Source organism: Oncorhynchus tshawytscha, unplaced genomic scaffold, assembly GCF_018296145.1.
Source record: "Oncorhynchus tshawytscha isolate Ot180627B unplaced genomic scaffold, Otsh_v2.0 Un_scaffold_1528_pilon_pilon, whole genome shotgun sequence".
Classification (NCBI taxonomy): domain Eukaryota; kingdom Metazoa; phylum Chordata; class Actinopteri; order Salmoniformes; family Salmonidae; genus Oncorhynchus; species Oncorhynchus tshawytscha.
This window is the reverse complement of record NW_024609832.1, coordinates 792,587-814,862: the sequence shown is the minus strand read 5'-3', so window position 1 is coordinate 814,862 and position 22,276 is coordinate 792,587. Positions and strand designations below refer to the sequence as shown.

The following is a 22,276-nucleotide window of genomic DNA, read 5'->3' as shown; positions in this document are numbered from 1 at the left end:
ACTGACCTCTACCAGGCATAGAGCTACACACACTGAGCTCTACCAGGCATGGAGCTACACACACTGACCTCTACCAGGCATGGAGCTACACACACTGACCTCTACCAGGCATAGAGCTACACACACTGAGCTCTACCAGGCATGGAGCTACACACACTGACCTCTACCAGGCATAGAGCTACACACACTGAGCTCTACCAGGCATGGAGCTACACACACTGACCTCTACCAGGCATAGAGCTACACACACTGAGCTCTACCAGGCATGGAGCTACACACACTGACCTCTACCAGGCATGGAGCTACACACACATGCATTCTGATTGTGAGAGTTTATAGCTGTGACCTGTGGCTACTGAGAGGTCAGACCCCATACGCTTGACCTTTGACCCCTCATCTGCAAGTTCTAAACTATTTTAGTGTTGAAAATGATGTCTTTGTGTGTGTGTGTGTATGTGTGTGTGTCATTCCTCTTTTGTCTGACTCCATTCTCCCCCTGTGTGTAGCCAAGGTCACTGACAGACGGACCATAATGAACAGAAGAGGGAAATAGAGAGAGGAAGAAAGTGGTTGCTATAGCGATGAGTTACTGTCTGTCTTAACCATTTCCCATAATGCATTTTGATAAAGTCATTTATTTTGAAAGGAGGGAGGGAGGGAGGGGGAAAAAGGAAGAGGGTGGTGTAGGAAGGAAAGAGGAATCTATTGAATTTTGAAGAAATGTTGAGGAATGTATAGATTCGTTTATCCAGCTACTGCTAGGTCAACCTAACACACATTAACATAGTCAAAGAAATGACTGTTGGATTTCTATAGAAATACTGATATTTCTGTATAGGCCTATTGCTTTTTACATAGTCTTTCTTATACAATGATGTTTTCCCTGCCATTCTGAGTACCTGTTAGTGAGATTATGCTATCATATGGCCACGATCATACTCATGGGAATATATGAACTCTCATGTGTTTCTCTCTATTTCCACCAGGAGGCAGAGATTTGTGTGTGTGTGCGTATACACTGGACTGTGCTCTAAGCTGAATGTTTTATCGTGTGTGTGTGTTCACTCTCTAAGCTGACTGTTTTATCCTGTGTCTCTGTGTGTGTGTTCACTCTCTAAGCTGACTGTTTTATTCTGTGTCTCTTTGTGTGTGTGTTCACTCTCTAAGCTGACTGTTTTATCCTGTGTCTCTTTGTGTGTGTTCACTCTCTAAGCTGACTGTTTTTATCCTGTGTCTCTTCATGTGTGTTCACTCTCTAAGCTGACTGTTTTATCCTGTGTCTCTTTGTGTGTGTTCACTCTCTAAGCTGAATGTTTTATCCTGTGTCTCTTCATGTGTGTTCACTCTCTAAGCTGACTGTTTTATCCTGTGTCTCTTTGTGTGTGTTCACTCTCTAAGCTGAATGTTTTATCCTGTGTCTCTGTGTGTGTGTTCACTCTCTAAGCTGACTGTTTTATCCTGTGTCTCTTTGTGTGTGTTCACTCTCTAAGCTGAATGTTTTATCCTGTGTCTCTGTGTGTGTGTTCACTCTCTAAGCTGACTGTTTTATCCTGTGTCTCTTTGTGTGTGTTCACTCTCTAAGCTGACTGTTTTATCCTGTGTCTCTTTGTGCGTGTTCACTCTCTAAGCTGACTGTTTTATCCTGTGTCTCTTTGTGTGTGTTCACTCTCTAAGCTGACTGTTTTATCCTGTGTTCAGTCTCTAAGCTGACTGTTTTATCCTGTGTTCAGTCTCTAAGCTGACTGTTTTATCCTGTGTCTCTTTGTGTGTGTTCACTCTCTAAGCTGACTGTTTTATCCTGTGTTCAGTCTCTAAGCTGACTGTTTTATCCTGTGTTCAGTCTCTAAGCTGACTGTTTTATCCGGTGTGTTCAGTCTCTAAGCTGACTGTTTTATCCGGTGTGTTCGGTCTCTAAGCTGACTGTTTTATCCGGTGTGTTCAGTCTCTAAGCTGACTGTTTTATCCTGTGTTCAGTCTCTAAGCTGACTGTTTTATCCGGTGTGTTCGGTCTCTAAGCTGACTGTTTTATCCGGTGTGTTCGGTCTCTAAGCTGACTGTTTTATCCGGTGTGTTCCAGGGGGCAGAGACAGACGTGGTGGTCCAGTGTTAACGTTTCCATCACGCAGTAATCACGACAGAATACGAGCTGACGACCTCCGAACTCTCATAGCATACCTTGCTGGCATCCCCAAGTACGTGTTTGAGTGTACAGTATCTGCATGCATACGCATTGTGTGTGTATTTCTATGGTTGTTTTAGTCTCTTGGATTCAGATCTTTAACCAACCACAAGAGAGTGGGGGAGGGGGATGAAAATGGGGAGAGAGTGGAGGAGGGGGATGAAAATGGAGAGAGAGGGAGAGAGTGGGAGGGGGGTAAAAATGGAGAGAGATATATTGTGGGCCAGAATACCTGCCGCAGCTCCTGTGTTGCCAAGAACCCTTCCTCCACACTGTCACTGGAGACAGACACATGGATGGAGGCACTGACACATGGATGGAGGCACTGACACATGGATGGAGGCACTGACACATGGATGGAGGCACTGACACATGGATGGAGGCACTGACACATGGATGGAGGCACTGACACATGGATGGAGGCACTGACACATGGATGGAGGCACTGACACATGGATGGATGGAGGCACTGACACATGGATAGAGGGAGGGACAGACAAATGGATAGAGGGAGCGAGAGACAAATGGATAGAGGGAGCGAGAGACAAATGGATAGAGGGAGCGAGAGACAAATGGATAGAGGGAGCGAGAGACAAATGGATAGAGGGAGCGAGAGACAAATGGATAGAGGGAGCGAGAGACAAATGGATAGAGGGAGCGAGAGACAAATGGATAGAGGGAGCGAGAGACAAATGGATAGAGGGAGCGAGAGACAAATGGATAGAGGGAGCGAGAGACAAATGGATAGAGGGAGCGAGAGACAAATGGATAGAGGGAGCGAGAGACAAATGGATAGAGGGAGCGAGAGACAAATGGATAGAGGGAGCGAGAGACAAATGGATAGAGGGCGCGAGAGACAAATGGATAGAGGGCGCGAGAAATGAATAGAGGGAGAGTGAAATGAATAGAGGGAGAGTGAAATGAATAGAGGGAGAGACAAATGAATAGAGAGAGAGACACATGGATAGAGAGAGTGACAAATGCATAGAGAGACATGAATAGAGGAAGAGTAAAATGAATAGAGAGAGAGACAAATGAATAGAAGGAGAGTAAAATGAATAGAGAGAGAGACAAATGAATAGAAGGAGAGTAAAATGAATAGAGAGAGAGACAAATGGATAGAGAGAGATAAATTATGGAGACAGAGACCAATGGATAGAGAGAGCAAGACCAATGGATGGAGAGAGATCGATGGAGAGAGAGACACATGGATAGAGGGAGAGTGAAATGAGTAGAGGGAGAGTGAAATGAGTAGAGGGAGAGTAAAATGAGTAGAGGGAGAGTAAAATGAATAGAGGGAGAGAGACATGAATAGAGGGAGAGTAAAATGAATAGAGGGTGAGTAAAATGAATAGAGAGACAAATGAATAGCAGGAGAGTAAAATTAATAGATGGAGAGTAAAATGAATAGAGGGAGAGTAAAATGAATAGAGAGAGCGACAAATGGATAGAGAGAGACATGAATAGAGGGAGAGTAAAATGAATAGAGAGAGAGACCAATGGATAAAGAGAGTGACAAATGGATAAAGAGAGAGACACATGGATAGAGAGAGAAATGAATAGAGGGAGAGTAAAATTAATAGAGAGAGATTAAAATGAATAGAGAGAGACACAAATGAATAGAGGGACAGACAAATGAATAGAGGGAGAGAGACAAATGAATAGAGAGAGACAAATGAATAGAGAGAGACAAATGAATAGAGGGACACAAATGAATAGAGAGAGACAAATGAATAGAGAGAGACAAATGAATAGAGGGACACAAATGAATAGAGAGAGACAAATGAATAGAGGGAGAGAGACAAATGAATAGAGAGAGACAAATGAATAGAGAGAGACAAATGAATAGAGGGACACAAATGAATAGAGGAAGAGTAAAATGAATAGAGAGAGCGACAAATGCATAGAGAGAGACATGAATAGAGGGTGAGTAAAATGAATAGAGAGAGACAAATGAATAGAGAGACAAATGAATAGAGGGACACAAATGAATAGAGAGAAAAATGAATAGAGAGAGACAAATGAATAGAGGGACACAAATGAATAGAGGGAAACAAATGAATAGAGGGAGAGAGACAAATGAATAGAGAGAGACAAATGAATAGAGAGAGACAAATGAATAGAGGGACAAAATGAATAGAGGGACAGACAAATGAATAGAGGGAGAGAGACAAATGAATAGAGGAAGATTAAAATGAATAGAGAGACCAAATGCATTAGAGGACATGAATAGAGGGAGATTAAAATGAATAGGGAGACCAATGATTAGCGGGAGAGTAAAATGAATAGAGGGAGAGTAAAATGAATAGAGAGAGTGCAAATGGATAGAGGGAGAGTCAAATGAATAGAGGGAGAGTCAAATGAATAGAGGGAGAGTCAAATGAATAGAGAGAGAGACAAATGAATAGAGGGAGAGTAAAATGAATAAAGAGGGAGACAAATGGATAGAGAGCGACAAATAGATAGAGAGAGACCAATGGATGGAGAGAGAGTAAAATGAATAGAGGGAGAGTAAAATGAATAGATGGAGAGACAAATGAATAGCGGGAGAGTAAAATTAATAGAGAGAGCGACAAATGGATAGAGACATGAATAGAGGGAGAGTAAAATGAATAGAGAGAGAGACCAATGGATAAAGAGAGCGACAAATGGATAAAGAGAGAGACACATGGATAGAGAGAGTGACAAATGCATAGAGAGACATGAATAGAGTGAGAGTAAAATGAATAGATGGAGAGAGACCAATGAATAGAGGGAGAGTAAAATGAATAGAGAGCGACAAATGGATAGAGAGACATAAATAGAGGGAGAGTAAAATGAATAGAGGGAGTAAAATTAATAGAGAGAGAGACAAATGAATAGTGGGAGAGTAAAATTAATAGAGAGAGAGACAAATGGATAGAGAGAGACAAATTATGGAGACAGAGACCAATGGATAGAGAGAGATCAATGGAGAGAGAGACACATGGATAGAGGGAGAGTGAAATGAGTAGAGGGAGAGTAAAATGAGTAGAGGGAGAGTAAAATGAATAGAGAGAGACAAATGGATAAAGAGAGAGACAAATGAATAGAGCGAGAGAGACGAATAGCAGGAGAGTAAAATTAATAGAGGGAGAGTAAAATGAATAGATGGAGAGTAAAATGAATAGCGGGAGATTAAAATGAATAGAGGGAGCAACAATGGATAGAGACATGAATAGAGGGAGAGTAAAATGAATAGAGAGAGAGACCAATGGATAAAGAGAGCGACACATTGATAAAGAGAGAGACACATGGATAGAGAGAGAGAGAAAATAATAGAGAGAGAGACAAATGGATGGAGAGAGAGACAAATGGATGGAGAGAGAGAAATGAATAGAGACAGAGACAAATGAATTGAGAGAGATGCAAATGAATTGAGAGAGAGAGGCAAATGAATTGAGAGAGAGAGAGGCAAATGAATTGAGCGAGAGAGAGGCAAATGAATTGAGCGAGAGAGAGGCAAATTAATTGAGCGAGGGAGAGGCAAATTATTTGAGTGCGAGAGACAAATGGATGGAGAGATGGAGACAAATGGATAGAGAGAGAGATGAAAATGAATTGAGAGAGCGAGGCAAATCAATGGAAAAATAGGAAAATTAATTGAGAGAGAGGAAAATGAATTGAGAGAGCGAGGCAAATCAATGGAAAAATAGGAAAATTAATTGAGAGAGAGAGGCAAATGAATTGAGAGAGCGAGGCAAATCAATGGAGAGAGAGGAAAATGAATTGAGAGAGAGAAGCAAATGAATTGAGAGAGAGGCAAATGAATTGAGAGAGAGAGAGGCAAAAGAATTGAGAGAGAGAGGGAAATGAATTGCGAGAGAGACAAATTAATAGAGACAAATGAATGTAGAGAGAGAACTGAAGAGAGCGAGAGAGAGAGACAAATTAATTGAGAGACAAATGGATAGAGTGAGACACACAAATTCATAGAGAGAGAGAGAGAGAGAAAAATTAATAGAGAGAATCAAATGGATAGAGAGAGACCAATGGTTAAAGAGGGAGACAAATGGATAGAGAGCGAGGGAGAGAGACATGGATGGAGAGAGAGACAAATTAATCGAGAGAGACAGATAATTGAAAAGAAAGAGAGACATGGATGTAGAGAGAGGCAGCCAAATGGGTGGAGAGAGACAAATGAATGGAGAGAGAGAGAGAGAGACTCAAATGAATGGAGAGAGAGAGAGACACATGGATAGAGAGAGAGACACAAATGAATGGAGAAAGAGAGACAAATTAATGGAGAGAGAGACAAATATATAGAGAGAGAGACAATTGAATAGAGAGAGCGGGAGACAAATAGATAGAGACAAATGAATAGAGAGAGAGAGACAAATGGATGGAGAGAGAGACAAATGGATAGAGAGAGAGAGACAAATGGATGGAGAGAGAGACAAATGGATAGAGAGAGAGAGACAAATGGATGGGGAGAGAGACAAATGGATAGAGAGAGAGAGACAAATGGATGGATAGAGAGACAAATTAATAGAGAGAGAGACAAATGCATGGAGAGAGAGACAAATGGATAGAGAGAGAGACAAATGGATGGAGAGAGAGACAAATGGATAGAGAGAGAGAGACAAATGGACAGAGAGAGAAAAATAAATTGAGAGAGCGAGGCAAATAAATAGAGAGAGAGAGAGACACAAATAAATAGAGAGAGAGAGACAAATGGATAGAGAGATAGAGAGAGACAAATGGATTGAGAGAGAGGCAAATGGATGGAGAGAGAGAGGGAGACAAATAAATAGAGAGAGAGAGACAAAAAAATAGAGAGAGAGAGACAAATAGAGAGAGACAAATGGATAGAGAGAGATAGAGAGACAAATGGATAGAGAGAGAGGCAAATGGATGGAGAGAGAGAGGGAGACAAATTAGAGAGAGAGAGAGACAAATAGAGAGAGACAAATGGATAGAGAGAGAGGCAAATGGATGGAGAGAGAGAGGGAGACAAATAAGTAGAGAGAGAGAGAGAGACATAGAGAGAGACAAATGGATAGAGAGATAGAGAGAGACAAATGGATAGAGAGAGAGGCAAATGGATGGAGAGAGAGAGGGAGACAAATAAGTAGAGAGAGAGACAAATTAATAGAGAGAGAGAGAGACAGATAAGTAGAGAGAGAGACAAATGAATAGAGAGAGACACGAATAGAGAGAGACAAATGGTTGGAGAAAGAGAAATAAGTAGAGAGAGAGACAAATGAATAGAGAGAGACAAATGGATGGAGAGAGAGACAAATAAGTAGAGAGAGAGACAAATGAATAGAGGGAGAGACAAATGAATAGAGAGAGACAAATAAGTAGAGAGAGACAAATGAATAGAGAGAGAGACAAATGGATGGAGAGAGAGACACGAAAAGAGAGACAAATGAATAGAGAGAGAGACAAATGGATGGAGAGAGAGACAAATTAATAGAGAGAGACAAAAGGATAGAGAGAAATGGATGGAGAGAGAGACACGAAAAGAGAGAGACAAATGGATGGAGAGAGACAAAAATAATAGAGAGAGAGAGACAAATGGCTAGAGAGAGAGAGACAAATGGATGGAGAGAGACAAATTAATAGAGAGAGAGACAAATGGATAGAGAGAGACAAATGGATGGAGAGAGAGACAAATGGATGGAAAGGGAGACAAATTATTTGAGAGAGACACAAATGGATGGAGAGAGAGAAATGAATAGAGATGCAAATGGATGGAGAGAGAGACCATTGGATGGAGAAATACCAATGGGTAGAGCGAGAGAGAAATTAATTGAGAGAGTGACCAATGGATAGAGAGAGAGACCATTGGATGGCGAGAGACCAATGGCTAGAGAGAGCGAGAAATTAATAGAGGGAGAGATCAATGGTTGGAGAGATGGAGAGTCGGAGTGAGGGAGGCTGGTGAGCGGGATGGAGAGTTGGCGTGAGGGAGGGTCCAAAGGAAAAGGAGGGAGTGAGGGAGGGTAGAGAGTGAGTGGAACATGGAGCGGGAGAGAGCAAGGGATTAAAGCACAGAGGGAGGAGTGTGTGTGTTTGTTTGAGTACAACATAGTGTCGCAGAGGCGGTACGGTTGCTCGATCAGCTCAGTAGTTGTGATGATAGCTGCGGATGAGTAGGTCTGTACGCTGCTGCTCTCTCCTAGGTACGTCTCTCTTTACAAAAACTCTCTTTTAAGGCTTCTTCTACTCTCTCGCTCTCTTATGTAGATAAAATCTAGATCTCTCGCTCCCCACTTTGTCTCTGTTACCTTATTTGTGATTCCCCTCTCTCTCCTCTCTCTCCTCTCCTCTCCTCTCTCCTCTCATCTCCTCGATCCTCTCTCCTCTCTCCTCTCCTCTCTACTCTCTCCTCTCCTCTCTCCTCTTCCTCTCTCCTCTCCGCTCTCCTCTCTCCTCTTTCCTCTCTCTCCTCTCCTCTCTCCTCTCTCTCCTCTCTCCTCTCCTCTCTCACTCTGCTCAGTGTAGTGGGAGTCAGAGTTGCTGACAGACAGGCATTAGAAAGAAAGGAGGGAAGGCTGGATAGAAAGGGAAGGAATCCAGAAAGCTCGTGTTAGGAGGGAATATGGAATTGAGAGAGGAATAATGGATTAAGGGAGATAAAGGATAGCTCTAGAAAGAGAGTGAGTGAAGTAGAGAGTAATTGTGTGTATTCTCTTGAGATATGAAACTATCTGGGTCTGAGTGTTGAGGTCAGCCGTGAGGGAGGGAGAGGAGGAATATAGTGAGAGAGAGGGAATAGAGAGAAAGAGAGGGGGAATAGAGAGAGAGAGAGAGGGGGAATAGAGAGAGAGAGAGAGAGGGAATATAGAGAGAGAGAGGGAATAGAGAATGAGAGAAGATAAAGAGGGAATAGAGAGAGAGGGGGAATAGAGAGAAGAGAGGGGAGAGAGAGGGGGAATAGAGAGAGAGAGAGAGAGGGGGAATAGAGAGAGAGGGGGGGAATAGAGAGAGAGGGGGGAATAGAGAGAGAGAGGGGGAATAGAGAGAGAGAGGGGGAATAGAGAGAGAGAGGGGAATAGAGAGAGAGAGGGGGAATAGAGAGAGAGAGAGGGAATAGAGAACGAGAGAAGAGAAAGAGGGAATAGAGACAAAGGGAATAGAGAACAAGAGAAGAGAAAGAGGGGGAATAGAGAGAGAGAGGGAGATAACTAGATGTAGTGTTTATTACTAGCCATGCAGGAGATGTGTGATGCTGTGGGGAGACTCTTAGTTGAACTACAGTCTTGATGCTGATGATGGATTGAGTCTCTTTTTTTGCTTCCTTTTGGTCATTATTCTGATTGATTTTTCTTCCAATCTGGATGGAAATCACTGTAGGTTTTTGTGATTTATCATTCTGTATGTATGTATGTGTGTGTGTGTGTGTGTGTGTGTGTGTGTGAATTCGTAGTGCGTACTCTGCTTCTCACAGTACAGAAAATGCGTCATCTCATGGTTTGTTTTGATTCTCTCTCTCCCTCCTCCCTTCCCGCTTTCTCTACCTCCCACTCACCATCCTCCCTCTTTCTCTACCTCCCACTCACCATCCTCCCTCTTTCTCTACCTCCCACTCACCATCCTCCCTCTTTCTCTACCCCCTCCCCTTTCCCACTCTTTCGCTACCACCTCTCCCCCCTTCCTCCCTCCCTCCCTCCCTCCCTCCCTCCCTCCCTCCCTCCCTCCCTCCCTCCCTCCCTCCCTCCCTCCCTCCCTCCCTCCCTCCCTCCCTCCCTCCCTCCCTCCCTCCCTCCCTCCCTCCCTCCCTCCCTCCCTCCCTCCCTCCCTCCCTCCCACGCTCTCCTCTCTCATCTTGCCATACCATCCACTCTCACTCTTTCCCTACCACCTTCCTTCTCCCTCCTCCTCCTCCGCCTCCTCCTCCTCCCTCCCCTCGGTCCAGTGAGGAGGTGATCCAGCATGGCTTCACAGTCATAGTAGACATGCGAGGCAGTAAATGGGACAGTATCAAATCTCTACTGAAGATCCTCCAGGAGTCGTTCCCCTGCTGTATACATATAGCGCTCATCATCAAACCAGACAACTTCTGGCAGAAACAACGCACCAACTTCGGCAGCTCCAAGTTTGAATTTGAGGTAACATTTTTGTTTTTATTGTACTATATTATAGTGTTCTGTACTTAGGTTTGCAAAGGGAGGGTGTGTTACTGGAAACTTTGTGTTACTGAAAGTTTACCAGTAAACTAGCAGAATATTTGTAACTTTCAAGGATGTGATGTATTTCATCAACACATCTAGTGGCCCTTTTGGGTTCTTCAGATTATCCCAGGCGTCTGTCTGTAATGATCTCTGGCCCCCTGTGTGGCCTTATCAAATGTCAAATATATAATGAGGTGATTTTAAAATAAACAGTAGAATGACAAAGCTGTAAAACATTAAATATAAACCATAAACTTAGTGAATACTATTGGTGTTTTAATATGAGGGTTTCAGCATTATTTATTTTACTTTGTCAATATTTTTTAGTTGTAAATATTTTGGCCCCAAATTGGTGGCAGTTGTGAAAAAAGTAAATCGTTAGAAGAGTTATGTCATTGTTGATTAGATGCTTTTTCATTAATTAGGATATTTTCTCTTGAACCATATGGTCGATCCACTAGAAACTCACATATATAAAACATGTATACTATATATGAATGCATGTTTTAAAGTTATTCAAGTGTAAATTAACATAGATGACCAAAATTATAGAAGATTCCATGACTGGTAAATTATCAGTAGCTTTGCAACCCTAACTATACTATACTGTTCTGTACTATACTGTCCTATACTGTACTATACTATACTATGTTGTACTGTACTATACTGTATTATACTATACTGTCCTTTACTGTACTATACTGTACCATGTCACTGCATTCATTGCAATTTCATGCCTGTGACTGCTGAAACGTAACAAACCCAACAACAAAATGGAATGTTTTGACTGTGACTTTGCTGAAACCTAACAAACCCAACAACAAAATGGTATGTCTTGACTGAGAGTTTGCTGAAACGTAACAAACCCAACAACAAAATGGTATGTTTTGACTGTGACTTTGCTGAAACGTAACAAACCCAACAACAAAATGGTATGTTTTGACTGTGACTTTGCTGAAACCTAACAAACCCAACAACAAAATGGTATGTTTTGACTGTGACTTTGCTGAAACGTAACAAACCCAACAACAAAATGGAATGTTTTGACTGTGACTTTGCTGAAACGTAACAAACCCAACAACAAAATGGTATGTTTTGACTGTGACTTTGCTGAAACCTAACAAACCCAACAACAAAATGGTATGTTTTGACTGTGACTTTGCTGAAACCTAACAAACCCAACAACAAAATGGTATGTTTTGACTGTGACTTTGCTGAAACCTAACAAACCCAGCAACAAAATGGTCTGTTTTGACTGTGACTTTGTGGTGTACTTCTTATTATACTCTTTGCTGTCTTAAATTTGTGATTTATAATCACATTGGGATATTGTATGGAGCTCTGCTTGTTTTAATTCACACACACTGCTGCGTTTTTGATAGGCTTGATGACCTGTAATAGTGTTGAAAATCCTGCAGAGCGTTGCAATAATGTGGTGAAGCTCTGGGTTATTAGATTAGATTCATTTGCTGGTTTTATTTGCCGTGTCTGGGCTGTGTGGAGTGCTACTTTTGATGTTGTATTATGTTGACACACACACACAGCCACCCTGTTAGAGCACTGCTGTGGTATTGGGTTGTCTCAGAGGGCTTTATTGATTGGTTGATGGTGTATAAAGCCGTGTGTCACTCTGTCAGCCAGTCGCCATAGGGCAGAACACACGCCATTCAACACCACCCGTTCTCTTTACCCTGCTCTGTGCGCGAGGCCAATGTGTGTCACATCAAATGCTATTTGTCACATGCCGAAAACAACAAGTACTCCTTACCGTGAAATGTTTACTTACAAGCCCTTGACCAACAATGCCACTTTTTAAAAAAAGTAACTAGTCAAATAAAGTAAGACAATAAATAAAAAAACAACGAGGCTATATCCAGTACAGGAGTCGGAGGTACAGGCTAGTCGAGGTCAGTGAGGTGATATGTACATGTGTGTTTTTCAGCGCCACATTTTGCTCAGTGAAAATCACTTTTCCATCCAAATCTGTGTTATGCTTTTAAAACATTGGAACATTCCATTAACAGCTGGAACAGTCTTCTATAGGAGATGGATGGGATAGAGAGAAAGATGGAGAGATGGACCAATGCATTCTTACCATTAACAGCTGGAACAGTCTTCTATAGGAGATGGAGGGGATAGAGAGAAAGATGGAGAGATGGACCAATGCATTCTTACCATTAACAGCTGGAACAGTCTTCTATAGGAGATGGAGGGGATAGAGAGAAAGATGGAGAGATGGACCAATGCATTCTTACCATTAACAGATGGAACAATCTTCTATAGGAGATGGATGGGATAGAGAGAAAGATGGAGAGATGGACCAATGCATTCTTACCATTAACAGCTGGAACAGTCTTCTATAGGAGATGGAGGGGATAGAGAGAAAGATGGAGAGATGGACCAATGCATTCTTACCATTAACAGCTGGAACAGTCTTCTATAGGAGATGGATGGGATAGAGAGAAAGATGGAGAGATGGACCAATGCATTCTTACCATTAACAGATGGAACAGTCTTCTATAGGAGATGGAGGGGATAGAGAGAAAGATGGAGAGATGGACCAATGCATTCTTACCATTAACAGATGGAACAGTCTTCTATAGGAGATGGATGGGATAGAGAGAAAGATGGAGAGATGGACCAATGCATTCTTACCATTAACAGATGGAACAGTCTTCTATAGGAGATGGATGGGATAGAGAGAAAGATGGAGAGATGGACCAATGCATTCTTACCATTAACAGATGGAACAGTCTTCTATAGGAGATGGAGGGGATAGAGAGAAAGATGGAGAGATGGACCAATGCATTCTTACCATTAACAGATGGAACAGTCTTCTATAGGAGATGGAGGGGATAGAGAGAAAGATGGAGAGATGGACCAATGCATTCTTACCATTAACAGCTGGAACAGTCTTCTATAGGAGATGGAGGGGATAGAGAGAAAGATGGAGAGATGGACCAATGCATTCTTACCATTAACAGCTGGAACAGTCTTCTATAGGAGATGGATGGGATAGAGAGAAAGATGGAGAGATGGACCAATGCATTCTTACCATTAACAGCTGGAACAGTCTTCTATAGGAGATGGAGGGGAATGAGAGAGAAAGATGGAGAGATGGACCAATGCATTCTTACCATTAACAGCTGGAACAGTCTTCTATAGGAGATGGAGGGGATAGAGAGAAAGATGGAGAGATGGACCAATGCATTCTTACCATTAACAGCTGGGACAGTCTTCTATAGGAGATGGAGGGGAATGAGAGAAAGATGGAGAGATGGACCAATGCATTCTTACCATTAACAGCTGGAACAGTCTTCTATAGGAGATGGAGGGGATAGAGAGAAAGATGGAGAGATGGACCAATGCATTCTTACCATTAACAGATGGAACAGTCTTCTATAGGAGATGGAGGGGATAGAGAGAAAGATGGAGAGATGGACCAATGCATTCTTACCATTAACAGCTGGAACAGTCTTCTATAGGAGATGGAGGGGATAGAGAGAAAGATGGAGAGATGGACCAATGCATTCTTACCATTAACAGCTGGAACAGTCTTCTATAGGAGATGGAGGGGATAGAGAGAAAGATGGAGAGATGGACCAATGCATTCTTACCATTAACATATGGAAAAGTCTTCTATAGGAGATGGAGGGGATAGAGAGAAAGATGGAGAGATGGACCAATGCATTCTTACCATTAACAGCTGGAACAGTCTTCTATAGGAGAGAGAGGGGATAGAGAGAAAGATGGAGAGATGGACCAATGCATTCTTACCATTAACAGCTGGAACAGTCTTCTATAGGAGATGGAGGGGATAGAGAGAAAGATGGAGAGATGGACCAATGCATTCTTACCATTAACAGATGGAACAGTCTTCTATAGGAGATGGAGGGGATAGAGAGAAAGATGGAGAGATGGACTAATGCATTCTTACCATTAACAGCTGGAACAGTCTTCTATAGGAGATGGAGGGGAATGAGAGAAAGATGGAGAGATGGACCAATGCATTCTTACCATTAACAGCTGGAACAGTCTTCTATAGGAGATGGAGGGGAATGAGAGAAAGATGGAGAGATGGACCAATGCATTCTTACCATTAACAGCTGGAACAGTCTTCTATAGGAGATGGAGGGGATAGAGAGAAAGATGGAGAGATGGACCAATGCATTCTTACCATTAACAGCTGGAACAGTCTTCTATAGGAGATGGAGGGGATAGAGAGAAAGATGGAGAGATGGACCAATGCATTCTTACCATTAACAGCTGGAACAGTCTTCTATAGGAGATGGATGGGATAGAGAGAAAGATGGAGAGATGGACCAATGCATTCTTACCATTAACAGCTGGAACAGTCTTCTATAGGAGATGGAGGGGATAGAGAGAAAGATGGAGAGATGGACCAATGCATTCTTACCATTAACAGCTGGAACAGTCTTCTATAGGAGATGGAGGGGATAGAGAGAAAGATGGAGAGATGGACCAATGCATTCTTACCATTAACAGATGGAACAATCTTCTATAGGAGATGGAGGGGATAGAGAGAAAGATGGAGAGATGGACCAATGCATTCTTACCATTAACAGCTGGAACAGTCTTCTATAGGAGATGGAGGGGATGAGAGAAAGATGGAGAGATGGACCAATGCATTCTTACCATTAACAGCTGGAACAGTCTTCTATAGGAGATGGAGGGGAATGAGAGAAAGATGGAGAGATGGACCAATGCATTCTTACCATTAACAGCTGGAACAGTCTTCTATAGGAGATGGAGGGGATAGAGAGAAAGATGGAGAGATGGACCAATGCATTCTTACCATTAACAGATGGAACAGTCTTCTATAGGAGATGGAGGGGATAGAGAGAAAGATGGAGAGATGGACCAATGCATTCTTACCATTAACAGCTGGAACAGTCTTCTATAGGAGATGGAGGGGATAGAGAGAAAGATGGAGAGATGGACCAATGCATTCTTACCATTAACAGCTGGAACAGTCTTCTATAGGAGATGGAGGGATAGAGAGAAAGATGGAGAGATGGACCAATGCATTCTTACCATTAACAGATGGAACAGTCTTCTATAGGAGATGGAGGGGATAGAGAGAAAGATGGAGAGATGGACCAATGCATTCTTACCATTAACAGCTGGAACAGTCTTCTATAGGAGATGGAGGGGATAGAGAGAAAGATGGAGAGATGGACCAATGCATTCTTACCATTAACAGCTGGAACAGTCTTCTATAGGAGATGGAGGGGATAGAGAGAAAGATGGAGAGATGGACCAATGCATTCTTACCATTAACAGATGGAACAGTCTTCTATAGGAGATGGAGGGGATGGAGAGATGGACTAATGCATTCTTACCATTAACAGCTGGAACAGTCTTCTATAGGAGATGGAGGGGATGAGAGAAAGATGGAGAGATGGACCAATGCATTCTTACCATTAACAGCTGGAACAGTCTTCTATAGGAGATGGAGGGAATGAGAGAAAGATGGAGAGATGGACCAATGCATTCTTACCATTAACAGCTGGAACAGTCTTCTATAGGAGACGGAGGGGATAGAGAGAAAGATGGAGAGATGGACCAATGCATTCTTACCATTAACAGATGGAACAGTCTTCTATAGGAGATGGAGGGGATAGAGAGAAAGATGGAGAGATGGACCAATGCATTCTTACCATTAACAGCTGGAACAGTCTTCTATAGGAGATGGAGGGGATAGAGAGAAAGATGGAGAGATGGACCAATGCATTCTTACCATTAACAGCTGGAACAGTCTTCTATAGGAGATGGAGGGGATAGAGAGAAAGATGGAGAGATGGACCAATGCATTCTTACCATTAACAGCTGGAACAGTCTTCTATAGGAGATGGAGGGGAATGAGAGAAAGATGGAGAGATGGACCAATGCATTCTTACCATTAACAGATGGAACAGTCTTCTATAGGAGATGGAGGGGATAGAGAGAAAGATGGAGAGATGGACTAATGCATTCTTACCATTAACAGCTGGAACAGTCTTCTATAGGAGATGGAGGGGAATGAGAGAAAGATGGAGAGATGGACCAATGCATTCTTACCATTAACAGATGGAACAGTCTTCTATAGGAGATGGAGGGGATAGAGAGAAAGATGGAGAGATGGACCAATGCATTCTTACCATTAACAGCTGGAACAGTCTTCTATAGGAGATGGAGGGGATAGAGAGAAAGATGGAGAGATGGACCAATGCATTCTTACCATTAACAGCTGGAACAGTCTTCTATAGGAGATGGAGAGGATAGAGAGAAAGATGGAGAGATGGACCAATGCATTCTTACCATTAACAGCTGGAACAGTCTTCTATAGGAGATGGAGGGGATAGAGAGAAAGATGGAGAGATGGACCAATGCATTCTTACCATTAACAGCTGGAACAGTCTTCTATAGGAGACGGACAGCTGTATTCTTACCTGGACTTGTCAATAGAAGAGAACCCTTAGAATTGTGCTTTACTCTTTCTGTCTGCCTTTCTGTGGTTTTAGAGGGGTTCTCAGCTTTTTTTCTCTCTCTCTCTCTCTTTGTCTGTCTGTCTGTCTTTTCTTTCTGTTATTTCTTTCTTTCACTAATCTTGCCCACACAAGGCTTTGTCAGGTCTCTCTCTTCATCCTCTGTCTATCCTTCAATCTGACACAGAGTGTGGGTGTTAACCTTGCTGTGTGGGTTGGTATTATCTTGTCCACATAAATCACTTGAGAACGGAAACAATCTCTCCCATATTTCTCAATCTGTACAGACATTTGACCTTTTCTGAGGTAAAAGTAATTTTCTAAATGTCCCCAAAAACGCAATATGAAATCAGCAGACTTAATCAAGGTGAGGGAGAACGAGACCGAGAGAGATGACCCTCTGTCGTAACCCCTGCCCTTTTTGTCATAGCCAATCAAATGTGTCTATCTGAGTGTCTGAATCACCATTATTGCTGTGTGTCACTGACACAGTGAGCACGGAGTGGGCGGTGAACTTGAACACAACCAAAAGGCTGTGATGTTGTTAGAATTGATTTAAAGCCTTCTATCCCTCCCTCTCTTCCCTTTCTTCCCTTCCCTCTTTACCTTTCCTCCCCCTCTTCCCCCTCTCCATCTCTCTCTATCCCTCCCTCTCTTCCCTTTCTTCCCTTCCCTCTTTACCGTTCTTCCCCCTCTTCCCCCTCTCCATCTCTCTCTAGACCACCATGGTGTCGTTGGAGGGTCTATCTAAGGTGGTTGACCCCTCCCAGCTGACCTCTGACTTCGAGGGAAGTCTAGAATACAACCATGACGAATGGATCGAGGTACGACCAGTCAATCAATTAATCAATCAATGGTTTGCAAAACCCAAAATACACCGACATAACACACACTTTAGATATCTTAGTCAGTACTACAACCACAAGTCAATCAATCAATTTATCAATCAATCCATACAGTTTCTTGGTTCTTTTCCAGGTGCGGGTTGCGTTTGAGGAGTTTACGGGGCACGCGGGTCACATGTTGTCGAGGCTGGAGGAGATGCAGGAGGTGGTGGCGAGGAAAGACTTCCCCACGGACCTGGACGGGGCGCGGCGCATGATAGAGGAACACGCCACGCTGAAGAAGAAGGTCATCAAAGCTCCTATAGAGGAACTGGATACAGAGGGACAGAGGTAGGCTACTCACGCACGCACACACACACACACACACTCAGACTGATGGTGAGGGTAATTTTACACTGCTGGTGGTGGTGTGTGTGTGTGTTATTTCACGTTGTGTCCTCTCTCCCAGGTTGCTGCAGCGTATCCAGAGCAGTGAGTCGTACAGGAACTCTAACGCCAGCGGTGTGTGTAACGCTGACACCCAGGGGCTGGTGCCACGCGTCGCCACCCTGCTGGACAAACTCCACAGCACACGACAACACCTCCACCAGGCCTGGCACATCAGGAAACTCCAGCTGGACCAGTGTTTCCAGCTCCGCCTCTTCGAACAGGATGCTGAGAAGGTACCATGGATGGAGATGAAAGGAAAAGACAACAGCTAGTGGGATTTATATATGTGTGTGTGTAGGGGGCTGAATAGATCCAGTGTAATAGACTGATAGAGTATAATTGATACCATCAATAGTTACTGTAGAATAGACAGATAGCAGTGTTGGACTGCGGTAAGGGCTTGTTGCTAGGACACGATAGACAGTAGTTAGCTCTGAAGAGGCTCTTGGTATTCTCTCATGACACTCAGCTCATCTCTCTTCTTCCTGTGCCTAGTGATTCACAGATGTATGTATGTACACACACACACATACAGTACCAGTCAAAAATGTTGACACACCTACTCATTCAAAGGTTTTTCTTTATTTTTACTATTTTCTACATTGTAGAATAATAGTGAAGATATCAACACTATGAAATAGCACATATCGAATCATGTAGTAACCAAAAAAGTGTTAAACAAATCAAAATATATTTTAGGTTCTTCAAAGTAGCCACAATTTGCCTCATCCTAAGATTTATATATTTCTTAATTCCATTATTTTACTTTTAGATTTGTGTATATTGTTGTGAATTGTTAGATATTACAGCACTGTTGGAGCTAGGAACACAAGCAATAACTGCTAAATATGTGTATATGACCAATAAAATGTGATTTGATTTTGATTTGATGACAGCTTTGTACACTCTTGGCATTCTCTCAACCAGCTTCACCTGGAATGCTTTTCCAACAGTCTTGAAGGAGTTCCCAAATACATTACCGTTCAAAAAATTTGGTGTACATTAGAAATGTCCTTGTTTTTCATGAAAACATACAGGAAATCAGTGGCAAAATTAATAGGAGATATAGTCATTATAAATAAGGATTTTTAATTGAAATAATAATGTGTCCTTCAAACTTTGCTTTCGTCAAAGAGTCCTCCATTTGCAGCAATTACAGCCTTATACAGACCTTTGGCATTCTAGTTGTCAATTTGTTGAGGTAATCTGAAGAGATTTCACCCCATGCTTCCTGAAGCACCTACCACAAGTTGGATTGGCTTGATGGGCACTTCTTATGTACCATACGGTCAAGCTGCTCCCACAAAAGCTCAGTAGGGTTGAGATCTGGTGACTGTACTGGCCACTCCATTATAGACAGAACACCAGCTGACTGCTTCTTCCCTAAATACAGTGCCTTGCGAAAGTATTCGGCCCCCTTGAACTTTGCGACCTTTTGCCACATTTTAGGCTTCAAACATAAAGATATAAAACTGTATTTTTTTGTGAAGAATCAACAACAAGTGGGACACAATCATGAAGTGGAACGACATTTATTGGATATTTCAAACTTTTTTAACAAATCAAAAACTGAAAAATTGGGCGTGCAAAATTATTCCGCCCCTTTACTTTCAGTGCAGCAAACTCTCTCCAGAAGTTCAGTGAGGATCTCTGAATGATCCAATGTTGACCTAAATGACTAATGATGATAAATACAATCCACCTGTGTGTAATCAAGTCTCCGTATAAATGCACCTGCACTGTGATAGTCTCAGAGGTCCGTTAAAAGCGCAGAGAGCATCATGAAGAACAAGGAACACACCAGGCAGGTCCAAGATACTGTTGTGAAGAAGTTTAAAGCCGGATTTGGATACAAAAAGATTTCCCAAGCTTTAAACATCCCAAGGAGCACTGTGCAAGCGATAATATTGAAATGGAAGGAGTATCAGACCACTGCAAATCTACCAAGACTAATTAATTAATGTTTGCCACAAGCCACCTGGGAGACACACCAAACATGTGGAAGAAGGTGCTCTGGTCAGATGAAACCAAAATTGAACTTTTTGGCAACAATGCAAAACGTTATGTTTGGCGTAAAAGCAACACAGCTCATCACCCTGAACACACCATCCCCACTGTCAAACATGGTGGTGGCAGCATCATGGTTTGGGCCTGCTTTTCTTCAGCAGGGACAGGGAAGATGGTTAAAATTGATGGGAAGATGGATGGAGCCAAATACAGGACCATTCTGGAAGAAAACCTGATGGAGTCTGCAAAAGACCTGAGACTGGGACGGAGATTTGTCTTCCAACAAGACAATGATCCAAAACATAAAGCAAAATTTACAATGGAATGGTTCAAAAATAAACATATCCAGGTGTTAGAATGGCCAAGTCAAAGTCCAGACCTGAATCCAATCGAGAATCTGTGGAAAGAACTGAAAACTGCTGTTCACAAATGCTCTCCATCCAACCTCACTGAGCTCGAGCTGTTTTGCAAGGAGGAATGGGAAAAAATTCAGTCTCTTGATGTGCAAAACTGATAGAGACATACCCCAAGCAACTTACAGCTGTAATCGCAGCAAAAGGTGGCGCTACAAAGTATTAACTTAAGGGGGCTGAATAATTTTGCACGCCCAATTTTTCAGTTTTTGATTTGTTAAAAAAGTTTGAAATATCCAATAAATGTCGTTCCACTTCATGATTGTGTCCCACTTGTTGTTGATTCTTCACAAAAAAATACAGTTTTATATCTTTATGTTTGAAGCCTGAAATGTGGCAAAAGGTCGCAAAGTTCAAGGGGGCCGAATACTTTCGCAAGGCACTGTAGTTATTGTATAGTTTGGAGTTGTGCTTTGGGTCATTGTCCTGTTGTAGGAGGAAATTGGCTCCAATTAAGCGCCGTCCACAGGGTATGGCATGGCGTTGCAAAATGGAGTGATAGCCTTCCTTCTTCAAGATACCTTTTACCCTGTACAAATCTCCCACTTTACCACCACCAAAGCACTCCCAGACCATCCCATTGTGTCCATCATGCTTGACAGATGGCGTCAAGCACTCCTCCCTCCAGCATCTCCAGCATTTTTTCTGCGTCTCACGAATGTTCTTTGTGATTCGAACACCTCAGACTTAGATTCGTCTGTCAATAACACTTTTTTCCAATCTTCCTCTGTCCAGTGTCTGTGTTCTTTTGCCCATCTTAATTTTTCTTTTTACTGACCAGTGTGAGATATGTTTTTTTCTTTGCAACTCTGCCTAGAAGGCCAGCATCCCGGAGTCGCCTCTTCACTGTTGAGACTGGTGTTTAATATTTAATAAAGCTGCCAGTTGAGGACTTGAGGCGTCTGTTTCTCAAACTAGACACTCTAATGTACTTGTCCTCTTGCCCAGTTGTGCACCGGGGCCTCCCACTCCTTTCTATTCTGGTTAGAGCCAGTTTGCGCTGTTCTCTGAAGGGAGTAGTACAAAGCGTTGTACGAGATCTTCAGTTTCTTGCCAATTTCTCATATGGAATAGCCTTCAGTTCTCAGAACAAGAATAGACTGATGAGTTTCAGAAGAAAGTCCTTTGTTTCTGGCCATTTTGAGCCTGTAATCGAACCCACAAATGCTGATAATCCAGATACTCAATTTGTCTAAAGAAGGCCAGTTTTATTGGTTCTTTAATCAGCACAACAGTTTTCAGCTGTGATAACATAATTCCAAAAGGGTTTCCTAATGATCAATTATCCTTTTAAAATGAGAAACTTGGATTAACTCACACAATGTGCCGTTGGAACACAGGAGTGATGGTTGCTGATAATGGGCCTCTGTACGCCTATGTAGATATTCCATTAAAAATCAGCCGTTTCCAGCTAGAATAGTCATTTACAACATGAACAATGTCAACACTATATTTCTGATCAATTTGATGTTATTTTAATGGACAAAAAATGTGCTTTTCTTTCTAAAACCAGGACATGTCTAAGTGACCCCAAACGCTTGAACCTACTCTGCGTCTCACAAAGACACGGCGTTTGGATCCCAAAATCTCAAATTTGGACTCTTCAGACCAAAGGACAGCTTTCTACTGGTCTAATGTCCATTGTACCTGTTTCTTGGCCCAAGCAAGTCTCTTCTTCTCATTGGTGTCCTTTAGTAGTGATTTCTTTGCAGCAATTCGACCATGAAGTTCTGATTCACAGTCTCCTCTGAATAGTTGATGTTGAGATGTCTGTTAC

General features: G+C 42.4%; 1 protein-coding gene across 1 annotated transcript in view; it reads left to right on the top strand.

Moving 5' to 3' along the window:
• Window positions 1-22,276, top strand: part of LOC121846186 (triple functional domain protein-like) — a 93,730-nt gene that overhangs the window by 52,958 nt on the left and 18,496 nt on the right. The window contains exons 4-8 of the mRNA XM_042319521.1: window positions 2,078-2,192; window positions 10,062-10,254; window positions 17,525-17,629; window positions 17,784-17,980; window positions 18,099-18,312. Coding sequence (XP_042175455.1) covers window positions 2,078-2,192; window positions 10,062-10,254; window positions 17,525-17,629; window positions 17,784-17,980; window positions 18,099-18,312 — 824 coding nt within the window. The remainder of the gene's footprint in view (window positions 1-2,077; window positions 2,193-10,061; window positions 10,255-17,524; window positions 17,630-17,783; window positions 17,981-18,098; window positions 18,313-22,276) is intronic.